General features: G+C 41.3%; 1 protein-coding gene across 2 annotated transcripts in view; it reads left to right on the top strand.

Annotated features, from left to right (window-relative positions):
• The window catches only part of HSF2BP (heat shock transcription factor 2 binding protein), a 37,510-nt gene that overhangs the window by 12,914 nt on the left and 4,095 nt on the right, over positions 1-20,501 (top strand). The window contains exons 5-8 of one of the 2 annotated variants that reach the window (XM_035315923.1): positions 2,081-2,219; positions 3,949-4,066; positions 9,720-9,823; positions 17,882-18,594. In XM_035315923.1, coding sequence (XP_035171814.1) covers positions 2,081-2,219; positions 3,949-4,066; positions 9,720-9,823; positions 17,882-18,090 — 570 coding nt within the window. In that variant the 3' untranslated portion in view covers positions 18,091-18,594. Of the gene's footprint in view, positions 1-2,080; positions 2,220-3,948; positions 4,067-9,719; positions 9,824-17,881; positions 18,595-20,501 lie in introns of those variants that run through there. The other variant, XM_035315924.1, reaches the window with a different exon arrangement.

Below are 20,501 nucleotides of genomic sequence, written 5' to 3'. Positions count from 1 at the left end.
AGATGTCTTTCAACAAAACTTCAGCTGGACATCCACATTACAGGGCTCTAACATTGAAACAGAAACTGAAGGCTTGATTTCAGAATGGCATCGGGGCTTATTTCAGCATGAGAAATTTTGGATCCTACAAAGTGGTTGGCTATTTCAGTTATCTGCTATGGTGAAAAATGTCTTTGTAGTTTATGGCAGCACTTTTGCATGTTACCTGATGTTTTCACTCAGGATTTACTTGGAATGCAAAGGGTTTCTTACACCATTTGAGCTCAAGCACTTTAATGGCTGCTCTCAGAACTGCCCTTATCTCAATGTCTGTGAGTGAGAGATTCTTCAGCTCCATGAAAACACTGTCAAGCTAATTAGACTGTGCAGAGTATGTAATGTTCGCTATTTATAAACCCGACTGGTCTCTGCTTCAGCTTCTCAGAGCTCACCACTAGTTAAGGAACGGTTGTTTGGAAAGAAGAAGGCTCAGCAGAGAGGACACCAGTGGCACCTCAAGAGACTGACAAAAGATTTTGTTTGGTGTCTGTGCAACATACCAATTACTTGGTTTGCTTAGTACTCTGTTGTGCTGCCATGTGAATACACCTTTTATAATAGCTTTATTTATACTTAGTCTGCAGTAGTAGGCTCTCTTCCTTCACTTTCTTTCATGTCCTTTGCTGCTTGAACTGTCGTCACTGCTTATGTTTAGGTGACCTTCTTTGAGGTACATTGCCCATATAAGAATATAAAGTACAACCGGAGCAAGCAGAAGTGCATTTTTGCCCTCTGTTTCCCCATGATCCCTTTATTCTTGTTGGTCTGGGACCACAATTTAATTTGTGAAGAAATGGAATATTGGCTGACCCTGCCTCTTACTCCCTGTTGCTGGAATCACCCCACAGGAACTGTATTCCTTTCCTCCCAAAGTATGTCTTTGATGTGGTCAATGTGCAGCAATGGAGGAATAAATGAACGGTATCAGTAGATTTGTACATATTGTGAAGACGGTGGTTTGGATAAAATACTGAATTTTTCAGTCACTTTGCAAAATGAATAGATGTTCAGGAATTTCACAAAATGATCGTAATTTCTAGGCACTTTCTTGAACTGTCTGGCTGTTTTACTGGGTTGCTGCAGGAAATTACTAGAAGTTTCAGCTCTCTCATGGAACAGCTAGCAAAATTATTAAATGCACTGGGAAATCTGGGCTTCCTGTTATGCTATTTTTGTTACGAAAACCAGAATTCTCTATGGGATGTGGTGTTTCAGCAATGTTTTACAGGTCAGAATTCCTAATAAACAGAAATGATTCTTCCAGTTCTTCTCTGTGGGTTCTGCCTGCACTTCCGACAAGGCTCTTTGATCCGCTCTGAGCTTTGTGCTGGTTGGCTGGTTCTTCAGCTGAGATACCCCAAACCAGAGCAGTATTCCTGCTGAGGTCTTGTGCTGCCTGGGGAAGATTGCATCACATAATTATGGGCTATACTTCTGACACTGCTGACTAAAATTCAACCTGTGACCCAGAAGAGACCTCAATTTCCTTTTCCAAAGAACTTCTATGTAGCCTCTTGTTCTCCATCCTGTATTGAGCAATTCATGAATCCTTTTAGGATCCAATCAAATGCTTATTTGCTGGGCATTTCATCAGTTTTCATAGGAAATTCATGTCAAGCAACTAACTTAGGCAGCTGTCCAGTCTTCAGCTGGATAGGATGTTGACCATGGCTGTTCTGAAATGTGAATATGAAACACCTCATGCAACTACTGCAAAGCAAAAAAGTAATGTCCTCAGTTTTGAGACTAAGCATTAATTCTATTGTTTGACAAGTATTATTGTGGGTTTAGAAGGTCAATACACAATAATATAGTTTTACAAATAAATGTAGCATTGAGTGGTTTCCCATATTCTCCTGAGATAACGGTTTCTGATATTAGAGGATTAAACACATCACTTAGTGTGTACCTGCTGTCTTCTGCTGTCTTGTGAGGTGACTGGATGTCTCAGTAACATTGCAGATTGTCCACTTTACAGTAGCATCTAATATTCATTGTTGCTGTGGTGTGCATAATCCTTTTTTCTCCTCCACACTTGCAGAGCAAAGCAGCAAAGTTTTTTACAATCACTGCACAGACTATGGAGAGCTTTGTGAAGTCATTAAGTGAAGACATGAAACAGCAGGATTTGGATTCTGATGAAAATCAGTTTGTGTTAGCTTTGGCAGGGATTGTAACAAGTGAGTTAATGTTCTCTCTCAAAATAGCATTCCGTAGGCACTGGGAATTTCCACATGCCATATAGGTACTGCAATAATTACAGCTCTTTGAAGTCAGGTATTTAGTCAATGTTGGTATTTTGGTGACTTCCTATTCTTTTAAAGTTCTAACAGATTTTGTCACTTGGCAACTCTGTGAGTTGTACTTTCTGTAGGATTCTGTTCAGGATTAGATGTATAAAAGCCATTCAGTTTTGAAATTCCTTAAACTTCTGTTCAATCTCAGGTAAAACAAGGGCCATTTTGCCCATTATGCGTACTCACCTTCGTAAATGTCAAGCAGTATACTTTCTGAATCACCAGTAATTCTAACATTTTAGGGATGCACTAATCTCAAATTAATTGCAGATGATGCAGCCACCTGAAGGTATGTGTTCAGCATTTTGAAACTCTGAGAATTTTGTTGATGCCAGGTGGACTCCACCTTCACTGTCTTTTAGATGGCCCAATTCCACAGTGCTAAGAGAAGTAAAAGTTAATAAACCCAACTGCCATAACTTTCATACTAAATATTTATTTTTAGAGTCAGGAAATGAGTAGGAAGCCACACATCTGTCAGCATAGCTACCCTTGACTTGGAAGGCTATTAGAAATGGTGAAGATATGTCAGCTGCGTTTTTGTGAAACGGTGCAGCTCTCAAAATGGCATCAGTTAACGTCATGATGCAAGCTAGATGAAACAATGGGTACTTATACAAGTAAGGGAATCGTGCATTAACAGCTTTCTTGAATGTGTGATTTTAGGTGTCGTGGTTCCATTAAAGATTACAATAAAGCACAGTATGTGGCACATTGTGCCACTGTACCAAGTAAAGGTGTGATGCAGTTCTCTCCCGTAGCTTCATTGGAGGAAAAAGAAAAAAAAAAAGTCATAGCAAAAGTAATGTCTGAACAAAGAAAATGTTTAAAGGCTTGGATGGGGAAGGATGGTGGTGTTCTGCCTGAGCAGGAATCACTGTGGTGGAATGAAATCTTGCCTCACTGAAGCTTATACAAATTTTTCCAGTGAATTTGATAATGCCAAGGTTTTCTCATTGTCTTTGTAAATTAGGAAAGGGGTAGCGGAAACTTCAGCATGATAAAGGTTGTTGGAAGATAACTCTTGCATATAAGGATGCCCTGAATTATGATGCAAGCATAAGGAAAAACATTTCAGGAAAATATGTTTTGGAGTAGTAGTTGCTGGAAATGTTTTTGCCTTTTGGTTTGTGCATGAATATTGCAGTGCCTGCAGAGAAATAGAAAAAGAACTTTTGAGTAGACTTCCACAAGTGTTTCAGTTGTGCAATGTGCCAGGCACATTGGATTGACTGATTGTAAAACAATCTGCAATCTCATTTTTGTAAAACGGAACCTATGATGATCAGCTTCGCTTCATTCCCACATTACTTGCAGATGTCAGCTTAGAACTGCTTAAATCCAACATTTTGTTTCATGATTCACTGTGTTACTATTAGGATACTGGCCACCCTGAATAAATATTTGAATTATCAAAGCAGGATTATGAAGGAGTTTAATCAGTATCATTTGCTGCTTCAGTATTTTGCTATGTAGATGGTTATAATTTGAAGTTTATATAGATGCCATAGTTCATTCTTCACAGCTGACATTTTTTTAGTTGTCCTTATAATTAGCATAAACCTTTGTTTGAAACATGAATTTTATAGTAATGTTTTGTGTTCTCTCACAGATGTGGCTGCACTGGCATGTGGCCGTGAGTTCCTGGTTACTTCCAGTCGTGAATTATTGGACACAATGGTGCACCTCCTGGGAGACATGAAGCCTGGACTCTGTACCAAATTCAAAGTGTATGGTGACCTTTTTCTTCTTTCAAATGAAATGCATTAGTTTACAGTGCAGGTCACAGTGATTACAGCAGTCTTCCCACTCTCACATTATTTCCTTTCATGGAGATCATAGAATTGTAGAATGGTTTGGGTCAAAAGGGACCTTAAAGCCCATCTAATTCCAACCCCCCCCGCCATGGGTAGGGACACCTCCCACCAGACCAGGCTGCCCAAAGCCCCATCCAGCCTGGCCTTGAGCACCTCCAGGGATGGGGCACCCACAGCTTCTCTGGGCAGCCTGTTCAGTGCCTCACCACCCTCACCGTGAAAAATTTTGTCCTAATATCTAAATTTGATGGTGACATAAGGAATAATGGTTGGAAAACTGTTTTCACAGCAGCATTCCTTGCATATGCACAAGGTTTGGCTGCAATGCTAGCTTCAACCAGGGTACGTGTCTCTTTGAAAGTCTCTTAAGCACCGTAATACTGTAGGGATGAGCAGGGATACACTCCTCTGGCTTACAAGGGGCTCATGTTTTGATAAGGAAGGTGTGAGGTCAAGCTTTAAATAATAACTCTGGGAAATGTGGACTCAAACTTGTTCCTTTCCAATATGAAGAAGACTATAAAATTCTACGTCTGCTTAGTGAAAAAAGGTGGTCTGATAAAAGCAAAAATCAGACTACTTTATCCTACTCGAATAGCCAGAAGCACCATGCCCTCACATTTCTAAAAGGTGCTGCCTGTAAAGGGTCCTTGTGATACCAAGTTGTAAAGAACAGGCCATAAGGCCATGTTACACCGTTCAGACACCGGAAAAGTTGTACTTACCAGGTGGTGGAGGAATGAAATAAACTGTTGGCTTTTCCATTTTTCTCAGAGCTGTTACAAGCTGAGGATTTGTGGCTTGAAATATTAAGCATATGTTGCATTAGCTTGAATTCAGTGCTGTGATAATTTTATCCAGTGTTCCACAGAGCTAGCAATGTTGTTTTTTTTTTTTTTTTTTTCCCTCTTACTCTGAACTAGTCATTTGATTAAAAAAACAAGCAATCCAAAAACAATGCTGTATTTTGACATTACAGCAAATGCCAGAAATGCGATTTCTTCGTGTCTTTGTCGTGGAATGAAAGATCCTAATTTGCTCAAACGTTTTAACACAAAATGTTTCCCTGTGTTTGTCTTTACATCTGTGGTCAGGTTTCCTTTTTGTCTGCAAGCTCCCTATGTGTCTTGTTGGTGCTCAGTTCCTAAAACTCATTACTAACACTTACCCCTTCAGTATCCTTTCTGGAGATTTTCCACTCTCCCAGCCCAGAAAAGAAGGTTATTTTGGGGGGGTTGTTTGTTTGTTTTTAAGTTGTTCACTTACTGCACGTGAGATTTTTTGGCTGCATGTTGATCCCAAATAACATTTTCATAAGCAGACATGTCAGAACTCTCTGCCATAAGGAACATAAGGTAGTACAAAATGAAAGACAATCATAAGATAAAGATACGATAGTTAACAGAAATTATAGTGTAACTTAAGAGTTATATAGTCTCTGGAGTCATCATAAATTATGTTGCTACACACCCATACACACTCATGTTTACATACACCCAGACAGATTTTTTTCAACTGCGTTTCATGGATGGAAATGTCCATTATGGTGGAAAGGCAGTGTATTTCTCTTAAAACATTACCATGGTATTACATAGAAGGAAAGCATCAAATTAAAATGTAAGCAATAAAAGAGAAAAATTGGCTTCATATTTTCAAGGGTGTGTTTGTTCTTTGCTCAGTTTTCTTGTTTTAAAATTCTTTTGTAGTTTTCATCTTCCAAAATATTTTTCTTTTCTCTGTGACAAATCGGGAAACTGAGTTAATTCTACACAGCAATATCAAACGCAAAATAAACTGAAACAGAATTCTTTTAGTTCTAGCAATCCTCTTTTATTTGTAACAGCATATAAATAAAACATTTACAGAGAAAAACTGTCATTTATTCTAGCACTGCTATGATATCCTGTCTATGGGTATGTAATAGGTGTTACCAAGACATCTACGTGAGTGCTAGGGCTGAAATCTCATGGGTTTCTTTGCCTTTCTGAAATAGTGGTGTGAAAGATTCCAATTTTCTTTTCATAAGTATATGCTTTGTTCAACATTTTTAATTATTCCGCAGTCAATAAACATTTACACAATTGTTGATATTGAATTGTTAAGAATCTTCAACTTTGCTTACGTGGTAATTGAAAGCAGACAGTAAGATGTGGTTGTATGTACTAATCCCATGTATTATCAGTAAGAGAGAAGGGACTTTAGGTGTGCTTTTAGTTCTAGATTTTAAAGAAAGCAATACAGTAGTACATGATGTTAATTAAATTTAAGTTTCCCTAAATATGAAGACTACAACAAGCATAACTAAAAAAAAACTAAAAACCTTCCATGTTAACAAAAACCAGAAAGTATTGTTTATACGGTAATTCTGTGTGTCAGGTTTCCTTCAGTAAGAATACGTATTGCAAAAAATACTTGTTGGAATGTGCAAGTACTAAAGGTGAAGCTGGTCTGAATTATCTGCAAAACTTCCTATGTTGTGCCCACGTGAGTATGTTTAATGAGTAATAATGTGCTGCTACTTCTGGGCTAGCCATTTAACATTGGCTTATGGCATGGGTTAAGTCTTCTGCCAGTCCAAACAGCAGCACTTTCCTGGATCACCACCACTACTCTGTCTCTTTCATCTGCACAAAGCAAACAAGTAAGAGAAAAATACAAACACAGCAGCATCTTTTTACGTCACTTTATTTCTAACTGCAAATGTCAAACAGATTAATGATGAAAGACATTGTCCAGGAATGTTACCACTTTCCACTATACGGTATTGTCTTTTTGATCACTTTGATTCTGGCTGATTATATGTAATTCTGACTGCAGTCCTTTGTCAGGGCTTGGATTCTTGAACCCAAGCAGGAGCTGCAGGGTCGTATGAAAAGGAATGTGTGAGCTTTACAAGCTGCAAATTCAGCTCCACAGCACCCTTCACTGCTTATTGGTGACCCCTGGTGTAATAGATTGAATACTCTACTATTCCTTCTTCCAGCTACTTAGGAGCCTAGGTTATCAAGCTGATAATAGTGCAGCACATAATATAAGTCACACCTCTTCCGTTGCTGGCTAAACTGAGTTGTGTTGCCTTCCATTCCTGCTGTCTGACGGTACTGTCAGAAATGTTGGTGATGGCATAGTAACTTAAGGCACGATCACTTGTTTGAGAACAGGACATGGGGTGTGAAGTCCATTAGGAACAACATTGTTTCCCTCTTGCTTGGAAATGGTGACAGTACAGTAGCAGGCAGGTTTATCGCAGCCAGGAGAGATAGCAACAGCCAAGCTGGCCCCAGAACAGAGCAGAAAGTTCCAGCCCATTCCTGTTTCTCTGCTATTGTTTTGTCTGCAACCCAGCAGCACGCTGTGGGTGGGTATGATGACATGTTCCGTAAACGCTGGAGGAGCTGTGCTCATTCCTCTTCCCTTTTCATTGTCCAGAAACCTGACTTAGGTGCTGTCATCTTTGGAAAATAAATAGAAATTCACAACATCAACCGTAGCAAATCACAAAATGCACTAATGTCCTGTCTTCCCAGCTACTGCACAACTGCACAGATGTTCTGCAGGAAGGGCAGAGCAGGAGAACATCGCTAGAAGGATGGATGAAAGCAGAACGCAGCTTGGCAGAAGCTGCAGGAGAAGGCTTAATACCAGCAAAATCCTCTGCATCGAGTATGAACAGCTGTTCTGGATAGCACTGGAAAGGAAGATGCATTTTGAGCCCCAAGTTGCTGTATTTGTCCAACAGTCTAAGGCAGCTACAAAGCAATGGTGGCCTGTGCACTTTACATAAACTGGCACAGCTGTCATTTCTGTCCGTAGCTTCCCATGCCTTACAGTATCACCTCAGCACTGTTGTAGCTGAGGCTGAGGTGGCACCTATAGTCAACCCCACTTTTCTTAATGGTTTTCAGATTTTTCAAGTTAGTGACCGTGCTGAAACTTTTCTTGCTTGTGATAACTTCAGTGGAAGCCTTCTTGGGAGAGGCTGATGGGGTTGGCAGGCTAGAGCCATCCTTTTCACATGCAGAGCCTTCTCCAACTAATCTGGTTTCAACTCTGTAGAAAAACTGAGGCTTTGGGTTAATTTATAACTTGTTTTGTATGCAGCCCTAAAAATGACTAATGAACTTCCTTATTTAGGGGGCTGATAAATTAGGAAATGCAGTTTTTGGAAGCTTTTCAAAATGTGGTTAAAATTACTGTAGACTTGCTATGTGTATTTTTATTACGTGGTTTACACACTGATGTGCAGCGCGACTGTCAAGAACGGCGGTCTTGGTTTCTGTTTGTCAGAGGTGTCGTGTTAGATCTTTTTCAGTTCCCAAGTAAGTAAATGCTTTCTAGCTGCCAAACCGAAGACTTTCCGTGGTGCCTGGAAGGCAGGATACTGGCTCTGTCCTTCTTCAACGTCAGTGACCATTATAAAAGACCAGGGGAAAAAAAGAGAAAAGCTTTGAGTTTGCCCAAATGTCATTTGGAAACAAGGGTGTTGAAGAGGAGTGCCTTTTGGCCTGTGCTATCGTGTGTTGGTCTGTGCTAAGAGAAGAGAACAGCTTACGGCCAAATTGAATTCCGGTGTTGTTGAATTAAAGGAAAAAAGAAAAAAAGGCAGATCTCTTTCCACTTGTAAATTGAACGTAATCAATCTGGATTCCTGAAGGCAGAATAAATAGAAAAGCCCGTGACGACATTCTGAGGGATGAGCAGTCACTTCTTTTCACAGCAGGGTCTCCCCTCACAGTGCAGATTGCGTGGCCCTGCCTGGCTCCCCAAGGGCTTGGATGGCAGGCAGGGTGAACCATCTCTGCCCTTCACCCCCAGCAGAAAAGATGGGTCTAGGAGGGAGCGTGCTAAGCTGAGTTATCACTACTGGTGCTTCCCTTTTCCATCTTTTGGGCTTGTCCCTTTATTCAAGTGCTTTTGAAGACATAGTAACTTCCCTGACAGGGGGGAGAGAGCACATCGGTGTTTGCTCTGCGTTGGCTGTGTATTGCATCTGTTCTCGCTTGCAGGACAAATAGGAGGATACTTGAAAGAGGATGGCACAAGCGGTGTGTCTGTATTTCAGCTGACTGAAGGATCGGTGTCCATAAGGTGTCCACAACCCATGGAGCACGTACTTCTTTTTACGTTGTTTCTAGCACTCGATATCCAACCTTTATTTTTTGTGTTTCTTACTGGCCTTTTTATTTGTCAGGGCAGACAGCTGGTTTGAGATGGTTGTGTGCCAGGGGGGATCATCACTATGAAACCTCTCTTAGAGAGCTTGTCTGGTCACATAAAGCCAAATCCCGGTTTTGCACATTTTGTGTAATGCACCTCGTGGAGTTTGATGGGACTGTCTTACTGTCACATGGGATATTTTTCCACATGAGCAAAATACATGATATAACAGTAGAAACAAGGCTTTGCACAACATTGCTTATATAGCATTTGAGACTTGTTTCTGTTATCAAAGTATAAGTAATTAGAGTAGGCTTCTGTATCTATATGTGTTGGGTGTAAATAGCAAAAGACACCATAAGATGCAAAGAAATCTAAGAACATCACTTCTTTTTTCTTTCAATTTCAGGCTAATGCTAATGTCCCTTTACAACGTGAGCATCAACTTGAAAGGCTTGAAGTACATCAGTGAAAGTCCAGGTTTTATTCCTTTGCTGTGGTGGCTGTTGAATGGTAAGTTGGTCTGAGAACCTTGCAAATTGTGACTTTGGGAACTGTAGTTTGGGAATAGGCATTACAAATACCAAAATAGAAATTTTCATGTGTAACCTGTCAGATTAAAAGTAAACAAAAAGGTCAAATAGAGGGAGACGTTCATTTCCCACCACATTTTTGGTGCTGTGTGTAATACTCCATTAAAAAAAAATTATGGATGGTAGTATTAAAAATAGGAAATGGTGAAATTTTGTGAAGTGCTTTAAAAAAAGCCACCTGTGTTTTCATGTACCAACTTCAAAATAAAACCTGAGTGAAATTATATATCGCTAACATTTAACAAAAGGAAATGTAGCAGTGTTCTGAGACATCTGGAGGAAATAAGCCAATCTCTGGAGCTACACTCAGCCTGTGACAGAAGTGACCCCTTCCTCAGCTGAAGGCTGGCATTTTACTCTAATAGGATTTGAGCTTGCCTGGCTTGAGTACTATTACCAGCTTTGCCTTTGGTCAGTGCAGGACTTCAAGGACTTCTGTTGCCACTGTCAGCCACAAGACTGACATCAAGGCTCTGCTCTTTCAGAGGCTTCAAATCCCTGCGTAGGAGCCAGCAGAGATTGACGTTGGTAGCATGCGTTGGAATTTGGCTGGCAGCTGCGTGCACAGCTTGTCAGGGACAGTAAGGACAGCAGTAAGGACAGAGTCGTGACACTGCCCTGCCTGTGAACTGCTCCTGGAGTTTGCCCCTTCTTGGGTTTCTGAAGTTTCTGTGGCTTGCCCATGAGAAGATTTTGGTGTGCAGTTCATAGGATCGGGGAGGTTAGTCATCTCAGTGCTCCGTACTGCTGTGCAATGCAAGAAGGAAATACAAAAGGTAGCTGAAGTGGCAGAGGTTGCATCCGCTTTTTCAAGGACCTAATTTAATATTGAAGTTTTTGAACAGCTTTGACTTGGGCTGGTAAACTGGAAGCTGCTTTTATTTCTCACGTTTCCCTCAGCTATTTTAAAGAAAATGTAGGTGCTCGTCCTTTTCACTTAACAACTTACTGCTTTGCACTGCCATAGGCTCACTCTTCTGTGACCTCAGAAAATCCAGTAATCCTCGTAACACTGTTGAAAAACACCTGTTTCATAGTTTTTAATGTAGTTTTAGCAGAATCATGTTCTCAGAGAGAACTGAGTATATCATCCTTTATTCTGCTGTTCGCAGAAATTTAACATATGTTAGTTCAGATTTCCTTTTACTTTGTGTTTGGCTAACATATACGTAAGCTGTTGCTCTAGTAAAACAAACAACCAAACCAAAACCTGAAAAACCTTGTCTAAATGTGAGTTCCCAAATGTACCCTTCTAAGTGTTGTGATAAGACAAGGAAGCTAATCTTGTTTGATGCAGTCTACTGTTTGAAGAAGGCTCCCAGGTCATATAACAGGATGAAACGGGGCACAGTTATAAATAATTTGCAGCAGTTAATGGCAATAAGAAATTGAAAAGCTACTCTGTGTTTTGAAAGTGTTAATCACCTATGGCTGGGCGGTGGAAGGAAAAGATGGGCATGGCTAATTCCCTTACTTTTTGATAATAATTTTCTCCAGCTATAGCAAATGAGTAAGATTCTCAGATAAACTACATCTGCTGGTTCAGATTTTTGACTTCAGAGGAAGTCTGCTTACTGTCAAGGGAGATGGCTGACTAGTTTGTATATCAGATGAGAGGTCAGGTCCAAGACCCAATCTTGTTCCAGTCACCCTTTATGAGATCTCTGTCCTTTTCTCTACATTTAATCCATTTCTAAACTTTTCCAGTAGCTCCCTCCCACATGTGCTCCTCAGCTGTTTCCGTGGCCAGCATCTTCAGCTTCTGCTAGCCATGATTCAGCTTAGATACATCTGGAGTTGCTACAGCAGAAGGTCTCACAGTTTTTTCCTGTACAAAAGAGCAGAGCAATGCACTCTGCTGTCAGGGTATCCTGTATATGCTGCCTTCCTGCAGGAAGCTTTTTCAAAGAGTGTTTTGGTTAAGGCTTATGAGATGATTCAGCTTTCCACAGTTCTCTAAGCTTTTATCAGCATTCCCACTAAGAGAGGCCCTAGAAATCATCCTCTGACTTTTTTATTTTCAGAGAGTCATCCTGTTTGCTTTGCTGTCACCAAGCTACAAGTGCCTGTGACCTCATACTATATACATCAAGGCCATTTTTCTCCCAGTTGCTTGTACATCGCTATTAAATCCCTCAATTCTTTTTCAGAATTTTCAGTCCCTTCCGAATCCTCTCGTCTCCTGAGGAAGAATGTCATTCCCATTCTGTGAAGAAGAGAGCAAATAGTAAATAACTTGACTCTCTTTATTCCCCCTTGCTGTACCTACAGCAAAGAGGGGTTTGATTTAGGTTGTCTAGTAGGCTTTTTGAAATATGCCTTGACACTGAAGACATGGTTCGTAAGAGAAAGGAGGTAAACCTGATTGAGATTCCTGCTGGAGTAAGAATGTTAACAACAAACTGAGTACGTCTGTCCTGCTGCCTTTAGAAAATTTGGACGAGCCAGTCTGTCTTAACATTCACGAGAAAGAATTCTTCATAGCTCCTTCTGCTGGAGGCTATACTGAAAATAGGAGAAAAGCAAATGTTTGACACACTTTTTGAAGGTAATGCAGCTCTCCGTAGCCTTAGCGCTTTGCGACATAGGTTATTCTCCTCCTCTCCCCTTTATGTACTGCCTGGAAGGTGAGCATCCTTTAATACGCAACAGTGGTCACTGAAGAAAATAGTCTGATAGCTATGTAGCTGTGGTACAGGTATTGGTGTGGCATAGGTGTCGCCTGTACCTACCTATACCTTCCCAGCCTGGCACCAGTATGAAACATGTGAAGGATGACTCAGATTGCTGTCTGCGGAGCAGCTTGTGGGATTAGGAGAGTTCTCTTCTTGTGCAGCACCATTTGTGTGCGGAGCAGCTGTTACTGTCTTGGAGAAAATAGGCAGCTTTAGTTTCCTCCATCTCCATCTGCCATCCCTGTGTTGCTGCTATCCTGGCTAAAGGTTTTATGTAACTTTCAGATTTAAGGAAGCCCCGTCCTCAGCAGTAGAAAAAGATGTATAATTTTGTGTAGAAATCCACTTGAGATTTTTCAGTATTATTTTTTTCCAGTGCTTTACTTCTATGGATGCAATAAGACTTTCAATCTGTAGTTCCGCAAGAGGTAGACTGGGACTTTTCCAACGATCTTTTGAAGAGTAAGAAAATGCAGTCAGCTCAGGTATTAATAGTAAATACGGTTTTTGTTTGTTTGTTTGTTTGTTTTTATTTTTGATCATACAGAACACCTTCAAACAAATGTGTGCGGGAAAGATTTGGTCTGGGCTCTTCTCTGCTTTGTTTTTTAAATAACCCATACCTCTGTTTTATTTTTCCCCTTTTTTTCTTTTATTGCAGTTAAAAAAAATGTTCTTGTTGGATACATGAGAAAGGTGGAATTCAGAGGCAGTATGTCAGTGACATTTCCCATCCATTGGTGGGAAATTGCTCCAAGTACTTCATTAAACAGAAGACAAGAGACGTAGGGCTAATTTTACACCTCTCCCTTCAGTTTCCTCCACAACAGTTCCATACGAAAATCTAACCATGTTTATCCAAATTCCTTGCAAATGATGGGCTCCGTTATAAATGTCTATAGGAAGCGCATTCTCGTTTTGCTAATGCTGCCTGGAACCTTCAATATTTGCTTTTCATGACTAACCCTGAAGGTTTCTAATGCCTTTCTTTTCTGTTTGAATTGCTTGTGGCTGTCAGAGTTTTTGAAAGTCAGGTTATTTGCATGGCAGCGTGTTATTTAAAAGACATCTGGACAAACAGAGCCCCACTGTTTATAAATCAGTGTCAGTATTAAAACAAATTTTGGTTTGTAAATCAAAACCTCAGTTACCAGTCTGTCAGGCTCTCAATAGTTTCATAGTCTTTGGGCTGTGAAACTAGGCTGAAGACGAGGCTTGCCCTTCTTGCCCTTAAAGACCACATCCATTTTCTTGAATACAAATACATCAGCTCTGACGCAGAAAGTCCTTGAACCACTGTTAGATGAGAGGCTGGAAGAGGAGGCCTCACGGAGTGCTTCCCTTTTTCCACGCTCTTCTCTAAGCAGCTGCTGCAAATGATGTTTGTCTAGATGGAGCTCCAGCTGAGCCCCAAGTGCTGTCCTCACCGTCTGAGCAGGAGTTTCTTGACCAGGTCCTCGTCCTACTTAACAGCAGACTCATGCAAGCTGATGTTCTCCTGAGGAGAAACTCTTGTGGATTTATGGAAGGAACCTTAGCTCTGGTAAATGCATCTGTCATTGTAAAGCACGAGTTGTTCAGTAGCTACCCTGGGGATCCTTAGAAGTCCGAGGTAGGATTGATGGAAGCTGGGGAGCGCACCTAATAGCTCACCCAGGATCTGCCAGCTGCAGAGCAGCATCACTGCAAGTTCCTTTTCACTCTCAGCACCTTACACAGCTGTCAGGCATATAGGGACTGTGTTTGCTGCTTCGGTCTGCACTCGGGGAATCTCTCTCAAGGACTTCCTTGATAAAAGCATGACAGGCATGGATCTGTAGGAGAGTGGGGGATTCTGGTTAGCTGAACTGCTTGACTGATAGCGAGAGTAGTTTCTTGGCCAGGGAGGAGAGTGAAGCAAGCCCAGCTGCTATACAGGAGCTGGGGAAAGCATGTTGGAAAGAGAAAGTACATTTGTATCTGTAAGAATTGCAACAGCAAGCAAAACTCATTCTTATTTCTGCCACAGTGTTTTCCCTACTCCTTCCCCACAAAGTGCCTTTCTTGCAACACCTCTTGGCTCCTCAGACCTATCAGCATTATGAAAGTGTCCTGAAAACTCTGCATTGCTGCAGATATTAGCTCAGCTCCACCAGTGCTAGCAATGTAAGATCTTACACGGGGCAAGCTGTGGCCCTGTATCGCTGTTAGACCCGCTGTGAACATAGGCAGCCTGACAGGTCCGTAAAAAGGAAAGGGAGAGGTTGTCCCTTTGTGCTAGAATCAGACAGTGATTGAACTGAATTACACTAGCAGCAGTGGTGGGGAGCTGTTGAAATATTGCTGTCATACATAGGCATAGCTGTAAACTGCCTGCTGGTAATAAATCTTTTGTTCGGGTGGCCAGGGAACGGTACGGGCACGTGTAAATCGAGTTCACACAGCTCAGAGCCAATTGTAGATAAGCTGTTTAGCATTGATGTAATGCAATTACTTAAATCCCGCTGCAGGGAACCGTTCATCTGAGAGCACGGTGCTAATGACAGATGTGACTAAAACCTGTCCACGTTATCAGTTGCTTTTGTCAGTGACTGAAAGCCAGTGACATCAAACGGTAGTGCTGGCAGCTCACAGAACGTCAGCAAACTCCAGCAGCTTCAATACCTTGTTAAAATGACATCAGCGTTTGGTGAGGGTGGCTGGCTTACGCTCCACGTGTGATCCCCGACTGAGGCAAGCAGCTTGATTTCCTGCCCTCTTCCCCAGAAATAATCATCGTGGTTTTGGAGTTTCAGTGCAGGAGATGCGTGTGCTAGTTGTTGGGAGGTTGTGATGCAGTGATTTGGTTGCAGCTGAAGCTTTTTATTTTTTTTTTTAATCTTGTACAAACAAAATGTTACTCAGCTAGTGTAGAAATGACTAAATCTGGAAGCTATTGAAATACACATAATGCTGAATAATGCAGATTCCTTACATTTCTTGTGAGCATTCTCTAGATGGGTCTTTTAGAAAAAATCCCTAATGATATTGGAGAGGGAAGAGAAAGACTTCTAGGGTTATTTTTAAAAATCCTCTTAGGGAATGTGGTTATCTGTAGTAAGTACTCTTCTCAAAACCATATGTAATTTTAAGGGAGCATATTTCAAGGCATATGTATTTATTTAATTCAGAGCATCTCGGAACACATACTCAACAATGGAAATGAGAGGTTAAATGCATATTATGTCATCCTCTGGTGCAGGACCATTTCCTTCCTTTGCTGTGTGCCTGAGTGCCTAATCTGTTCTTCATTTGAGTGACTCAAGCTGTTGGGCTTCCCTGGCTGCTGTTGGAGATTCTTCCTAGAATCTCTTTGCTCTTACTGGAAAACATTCTTACTAGTCAAGCTGGAAGTCATTTCCTGATCTCCTACAGATACTAATCTCATTACCTCCCCTGCTAACACATCTTCCTTGATCAATTCTTTAATTTCTACAGCCTTTAAACACTTGCAGATAATACTAATGTAGATGCCTGTAACAGCATTAATAATGGAGCACTTTTCATCCAGAGATTTACGACGTCTTACAAACATGAAGCTTCCCAGCAGCACTGCAAGTCACTAGAAGTATTAATGTCTTTATTTCGTGGAGGGAAGTCTCACACAGAGGAGGATTGTAATGAGCTACATAGATTTCACTTTGAAAAGCTTCTTTCTTCTTGACTGTTTGGGCTGTGTCTTATTACTGCTATTTCCAGGGAGGAATACTAAGTACACAGAAAGGGTGGAGATGAAAAGGGCAGACTTTGAACATTATACCTGGAAAAAAATATAAGAATGTTCAAAAAAGACTAGCAGGCATGAAGATAAAAATGGAAGAAATGGAAGGGAGAACTCAAGGCTTTTAGTCATGTTTTCATGATGTCAGCATAAATCAGAAAACCAAAAACTTGCATGCAGTTTTTTTCAAAAGGGTTTCCTGAAGTGTTGCTGCCCAAGAAACCGGGCTTAAAGTCTTGCTGTCTGTGAGGCTGAGCTGCAGCATTTCTCCGTGAGAAGTTATGACTCCTTATCGCTTCACAAAGCTCCACTTCTCCTTCGGCTCCTGTTGGAGCTGATGATGGAAAGGAATTCTGTAGGCCCCTCAGCCCAGGAGCCAGCGGTAGCAGCAGCTGTGCTATGGGCACGGTCTCTTCTGTGGGATGTGCAGCACTAATCACTGTTTCTCTTGTTTTTACATACTGAGTTGAATGACTGAAGTTGTCCGGTATGTCCAATGACTAAGATTCTTGTTGCACAGAAACTCAGCAAACGCATGTTATTGATTGGTTTGGGGCAGTTCCCGTGTCCTCCGATTATGCCACGCTCTGCATCTCTCAGGAGAAAGACTTCTTAAGAGGTTTACACCTTAAATAGGGAAGAAGATACGGTAGGAGAGATCTCCATGTCTCATTTACTGATGGAAAATGGAGGAAGAGAGTTAATGGCTGGCTTGTGGGAGTAGATCCGATGTCACATTCTTTAATGCTGTACCTCAGCTTTGTGCCAATGGGAATTGCTTAAAAATTCCCATCTGAACAGATAGTTTCATGCTCAAAGCCATAGTCATTTTCGCTGTCCATCTTACTCCATTTTCTCCCTTGGGTGCTTTCAGCATGTCCCCTTATGCTTTAATGAATAATTCTCCTTACTCTTTTTTCAGGCCATTGGTGTAGTTATTAAATCAGCCGGCAAATAAAAGGACTTGCCTCAGCCCAAGCAACAGCGCTTAGCTTCAGTACCCATTTCAATTTTGAGTAGACTGAATTAAACACCTGAAAGGTTGATACATCATTACCAAGAAAGTTTTGTAAAGACTAATATTTTATTGAGCTTCGAAGGAACCTGAAGGCTTATGTAAAAAGAAATTAAAGGAAAGCGTGGTGATTTACTGCTGATTTGATTAGTCGGCCTGTTTGTTTCTTAAGTCTGAGTAGCAATGGGATATAGCTTGTTGTGCGTTTGAATTGGACTGCATCCAACAGTACATCTTGGTTCCCGACTGAATAAATTCAAGTTGATAAATCCCCTCATTTATAACCTTTTCAAAATCTGAAAGGCAAGAGAAAGGTTTCTGGTTGTCTGTCCCTCCGAAAGCTGCTGAGGAGGGCTTAGGTGTTTTTTTTTTACAGGTTCCTTCTGGAGCCCACTAGCCAGCACCAAGTGGCAGCCGTGCGTTACAGCCCTTCAGCTCTCCCCCGCCTACATGGTGGGTCATGAGAAATGGCAGCATCGAACTTTAATGCTACTTTTTTTGGGCTTGCTTCTAATAAACACTGGATTTTTTTTCCTCCCCCATGTTTAGACCCGGATACAGAAGTTTGCCTGCATGTTCTGCGGCTCCTCCAGTCCGTGATTCTGGAGCCAGAAGTATTAGCCAAGTCAGCCTCTGAGATGCGTGATACTTTGCCATTTCAGCGTATCATCGCACTGACAAAGAGCCGCAATGCGGATCTGCAAGCACTTGCAAAAGAACTACTTGAAGATCTTAAAATACTTGAGTATGAAGCATAGAAAAGCTCTATGACACCAACTGCTTATGTCTTTCCTGTGTTCCTATGCTGCAAGAGCTATTGGAAATGAGTCTTGACTGAAAAAACCTCAGCCTAAGTTCCTCTGACAAAATCCCTTTCTGCAATTAGCTAACCCAAGGAAAATAATACTGAGGAAAATGTGTTGGACTTTACCTGTCCAAATATAATGTTAGGTGATCTGGTAGAGATGGGAAAGACTTAGTCTTTTTGAGCAGAATTGTGTTGGTAATGGGTTTCCAAAGTGATACAGGTTATGTTGTCTGTTTATCACACATAGGGAATAGAGTAGTCATCTCGTACACGGATAATACCTTGTTTATTGCAGTGGTAAATAATCCTTTTGGTCCACCCTTAAGAATTATTGTACTGGAGGAAAACTTTGTTGCTTTTCCTAACTCCCGTGTCAGAATGCATCCCAAGTTCCAGTGTTACTGTTGTTATTTCTCCTCTCTCGTTCCATTTTAATAAAAGAAAACACATTCTATGGCGTGTAATGGAGTCTGTTTTCAAAATGCACACCAATCCACTGGACCTGCAAGTCAACCCACATTGTGGCTGCCAAGCGTTGTAGAAATTGAGCCATTGTTTTTTCAAAAGGCCTGAAAAAAAAAAAAAAAGGAATGAACTACTGTTGTTCGTGGTACCTCGATGTGCACTGAAGAGGCCAAATAAACTGGCTGTCTGTCAGGAACAGCATTGCATTGCCTCAACACTGTGTCGCCTGTTAGAGCCCCTTTGTATAACTTGGTTACCCCACTGGTGCATGCAGAGAATTGCCTGCTTTGTATTGGTGGAATTTACACATTTATTTTCAAAAAATATAGTGTCCATTTCTGTGACGACAGCCAGATAGGTGATGCTGTTCGAGGGAATAGCAAATGAGAAATGCGATGCTGTGGTGGCAACTTTTTTCATACTAAAGCCGTGGTGCCTCAGCTGTGCATCCAACGTGCTAACAAAACTCAGCGTGAACTTCTTTTAATCCAGCTGCACAGAAATACATAGGATTTAAATACTGTGATTGGCACACAGCTTTACAGGAAGACCATTGTAAAAAGTGTAGGTTAAGGTATAGGCACGAGAGCATTTCCCATTAGGCTTTTTGCAGAATGATGAATTTTTGCAGTTAGAAATGCCATGTATCGGCTTCGAATCACTTGGAATAATTGTCTGAAATGCTACAGATGGTAGCAGTCTGATTTGGGACTATTTCATATGAAGGACGAGATACAAATCTCACATGCACGAAAGGATTGCATGGGGTTCCACTGTGTCTGATTCGAGACTACATTGAACTTACCGGGTGCCAATTTTTGCAAGGCTTTAAATCTTCTTTAAAGCACGCTTTCTTTGGATTTGTTTTCTTATCTTGCCATCCTAGCTGTACCTCATAGAGCTTAATCCTAAAGGGATCAGAGTGATAACCTATAATTTCCTGGAATACCAACTCATGAAAGTGTTCAATTTTAAGAAACAGTAAAGGGCATCCGCTGTTCATTTAATGGCTATCTGCTCACGAAAGTCTTTCATGAAACTTCTGGAATCCAGTAAAAAACATAAAAGGAGAAAAGTAGTTCTGTGAGCAGAAGAACTGGTGAAACCTCATGTTCTACGGCTCTGAGATGCTTCTTGAGAACCTTCCTGTCCTTTCCAGCCCTTTCCCCTATGAAACCACGTCCACCCAAGGGACTGCGTGGAGTGCACTTGAGGGTGACGTGGACACTTGTGGCCAGGTTAGTAACCTATGGCAGTGGGCAGGCTAGCTGCTGGCAAGGAGGGCATACACTGCTCTGCCAGCTTCGCCCCCACAAAGTTTTTATTTAGGTCTTTGCTGCTGATACCCTAGCTGCTCATGGAGCTTCTTTGGGAAGTCTTCTCCCTCTGTCAGGTTTGCTGGTTGCTGACTGACACATGCAAATGTTACGAAGAGGGACAAGCAATGCAATTGCACCTCATTTCCATATGAAATCAGGAAGCAAAACACTCAGGGCTGTTTATTTTAATTGTGTGTCCACCGAAAACCTTGGGTTTGCTCAGCACTTAACAGCCACGTTAAAACAGGTGAGTCCGGACACTGTCCAGCAGGCTGCTCAGATCCATCGATAAGGGTTTGACTGTCTCCCAGATGCCTTGCTTTTCAGGTGCAGCTCGCCGGGACTGCTTCTTCAGAATCTCACCATCACCTACCTTGAGAAAGTCCTTTTTCTGGTCTAAGGGTTGCATTATGCACGACTGATAAATGAGAAGGAGTCACCCCGTCCGTGAAACGTTTCCGAGATGAACACGGGTGATATATAGAACACAGTATGACACTACTTTGTCCTGCTATAGCTAAAGACTGTTTAAAATATGTATCATAAATCTTTGGCTTTAATTTTCTGTGAAGTTTGA

The sequence above is a fragment of the Oxyura jamaicensis genome, chromosome 1 (assembly GCF_011077185.1).
Source record: "Oxyura jamaicensis isolate SHBP4307 breed ruddy duck chromosome 1, BPBGC_Ojam_1.0, whole genome shotgun sequence".
NCBI lineage: Eukaryota > Metazoa > Chordata > Aves > Anseriformes > Anatidae > Oxyura > Oxyura jamaicensis.
This window is presented reverse-complemented; position numbering and strand designations above follow the sequence as displayed.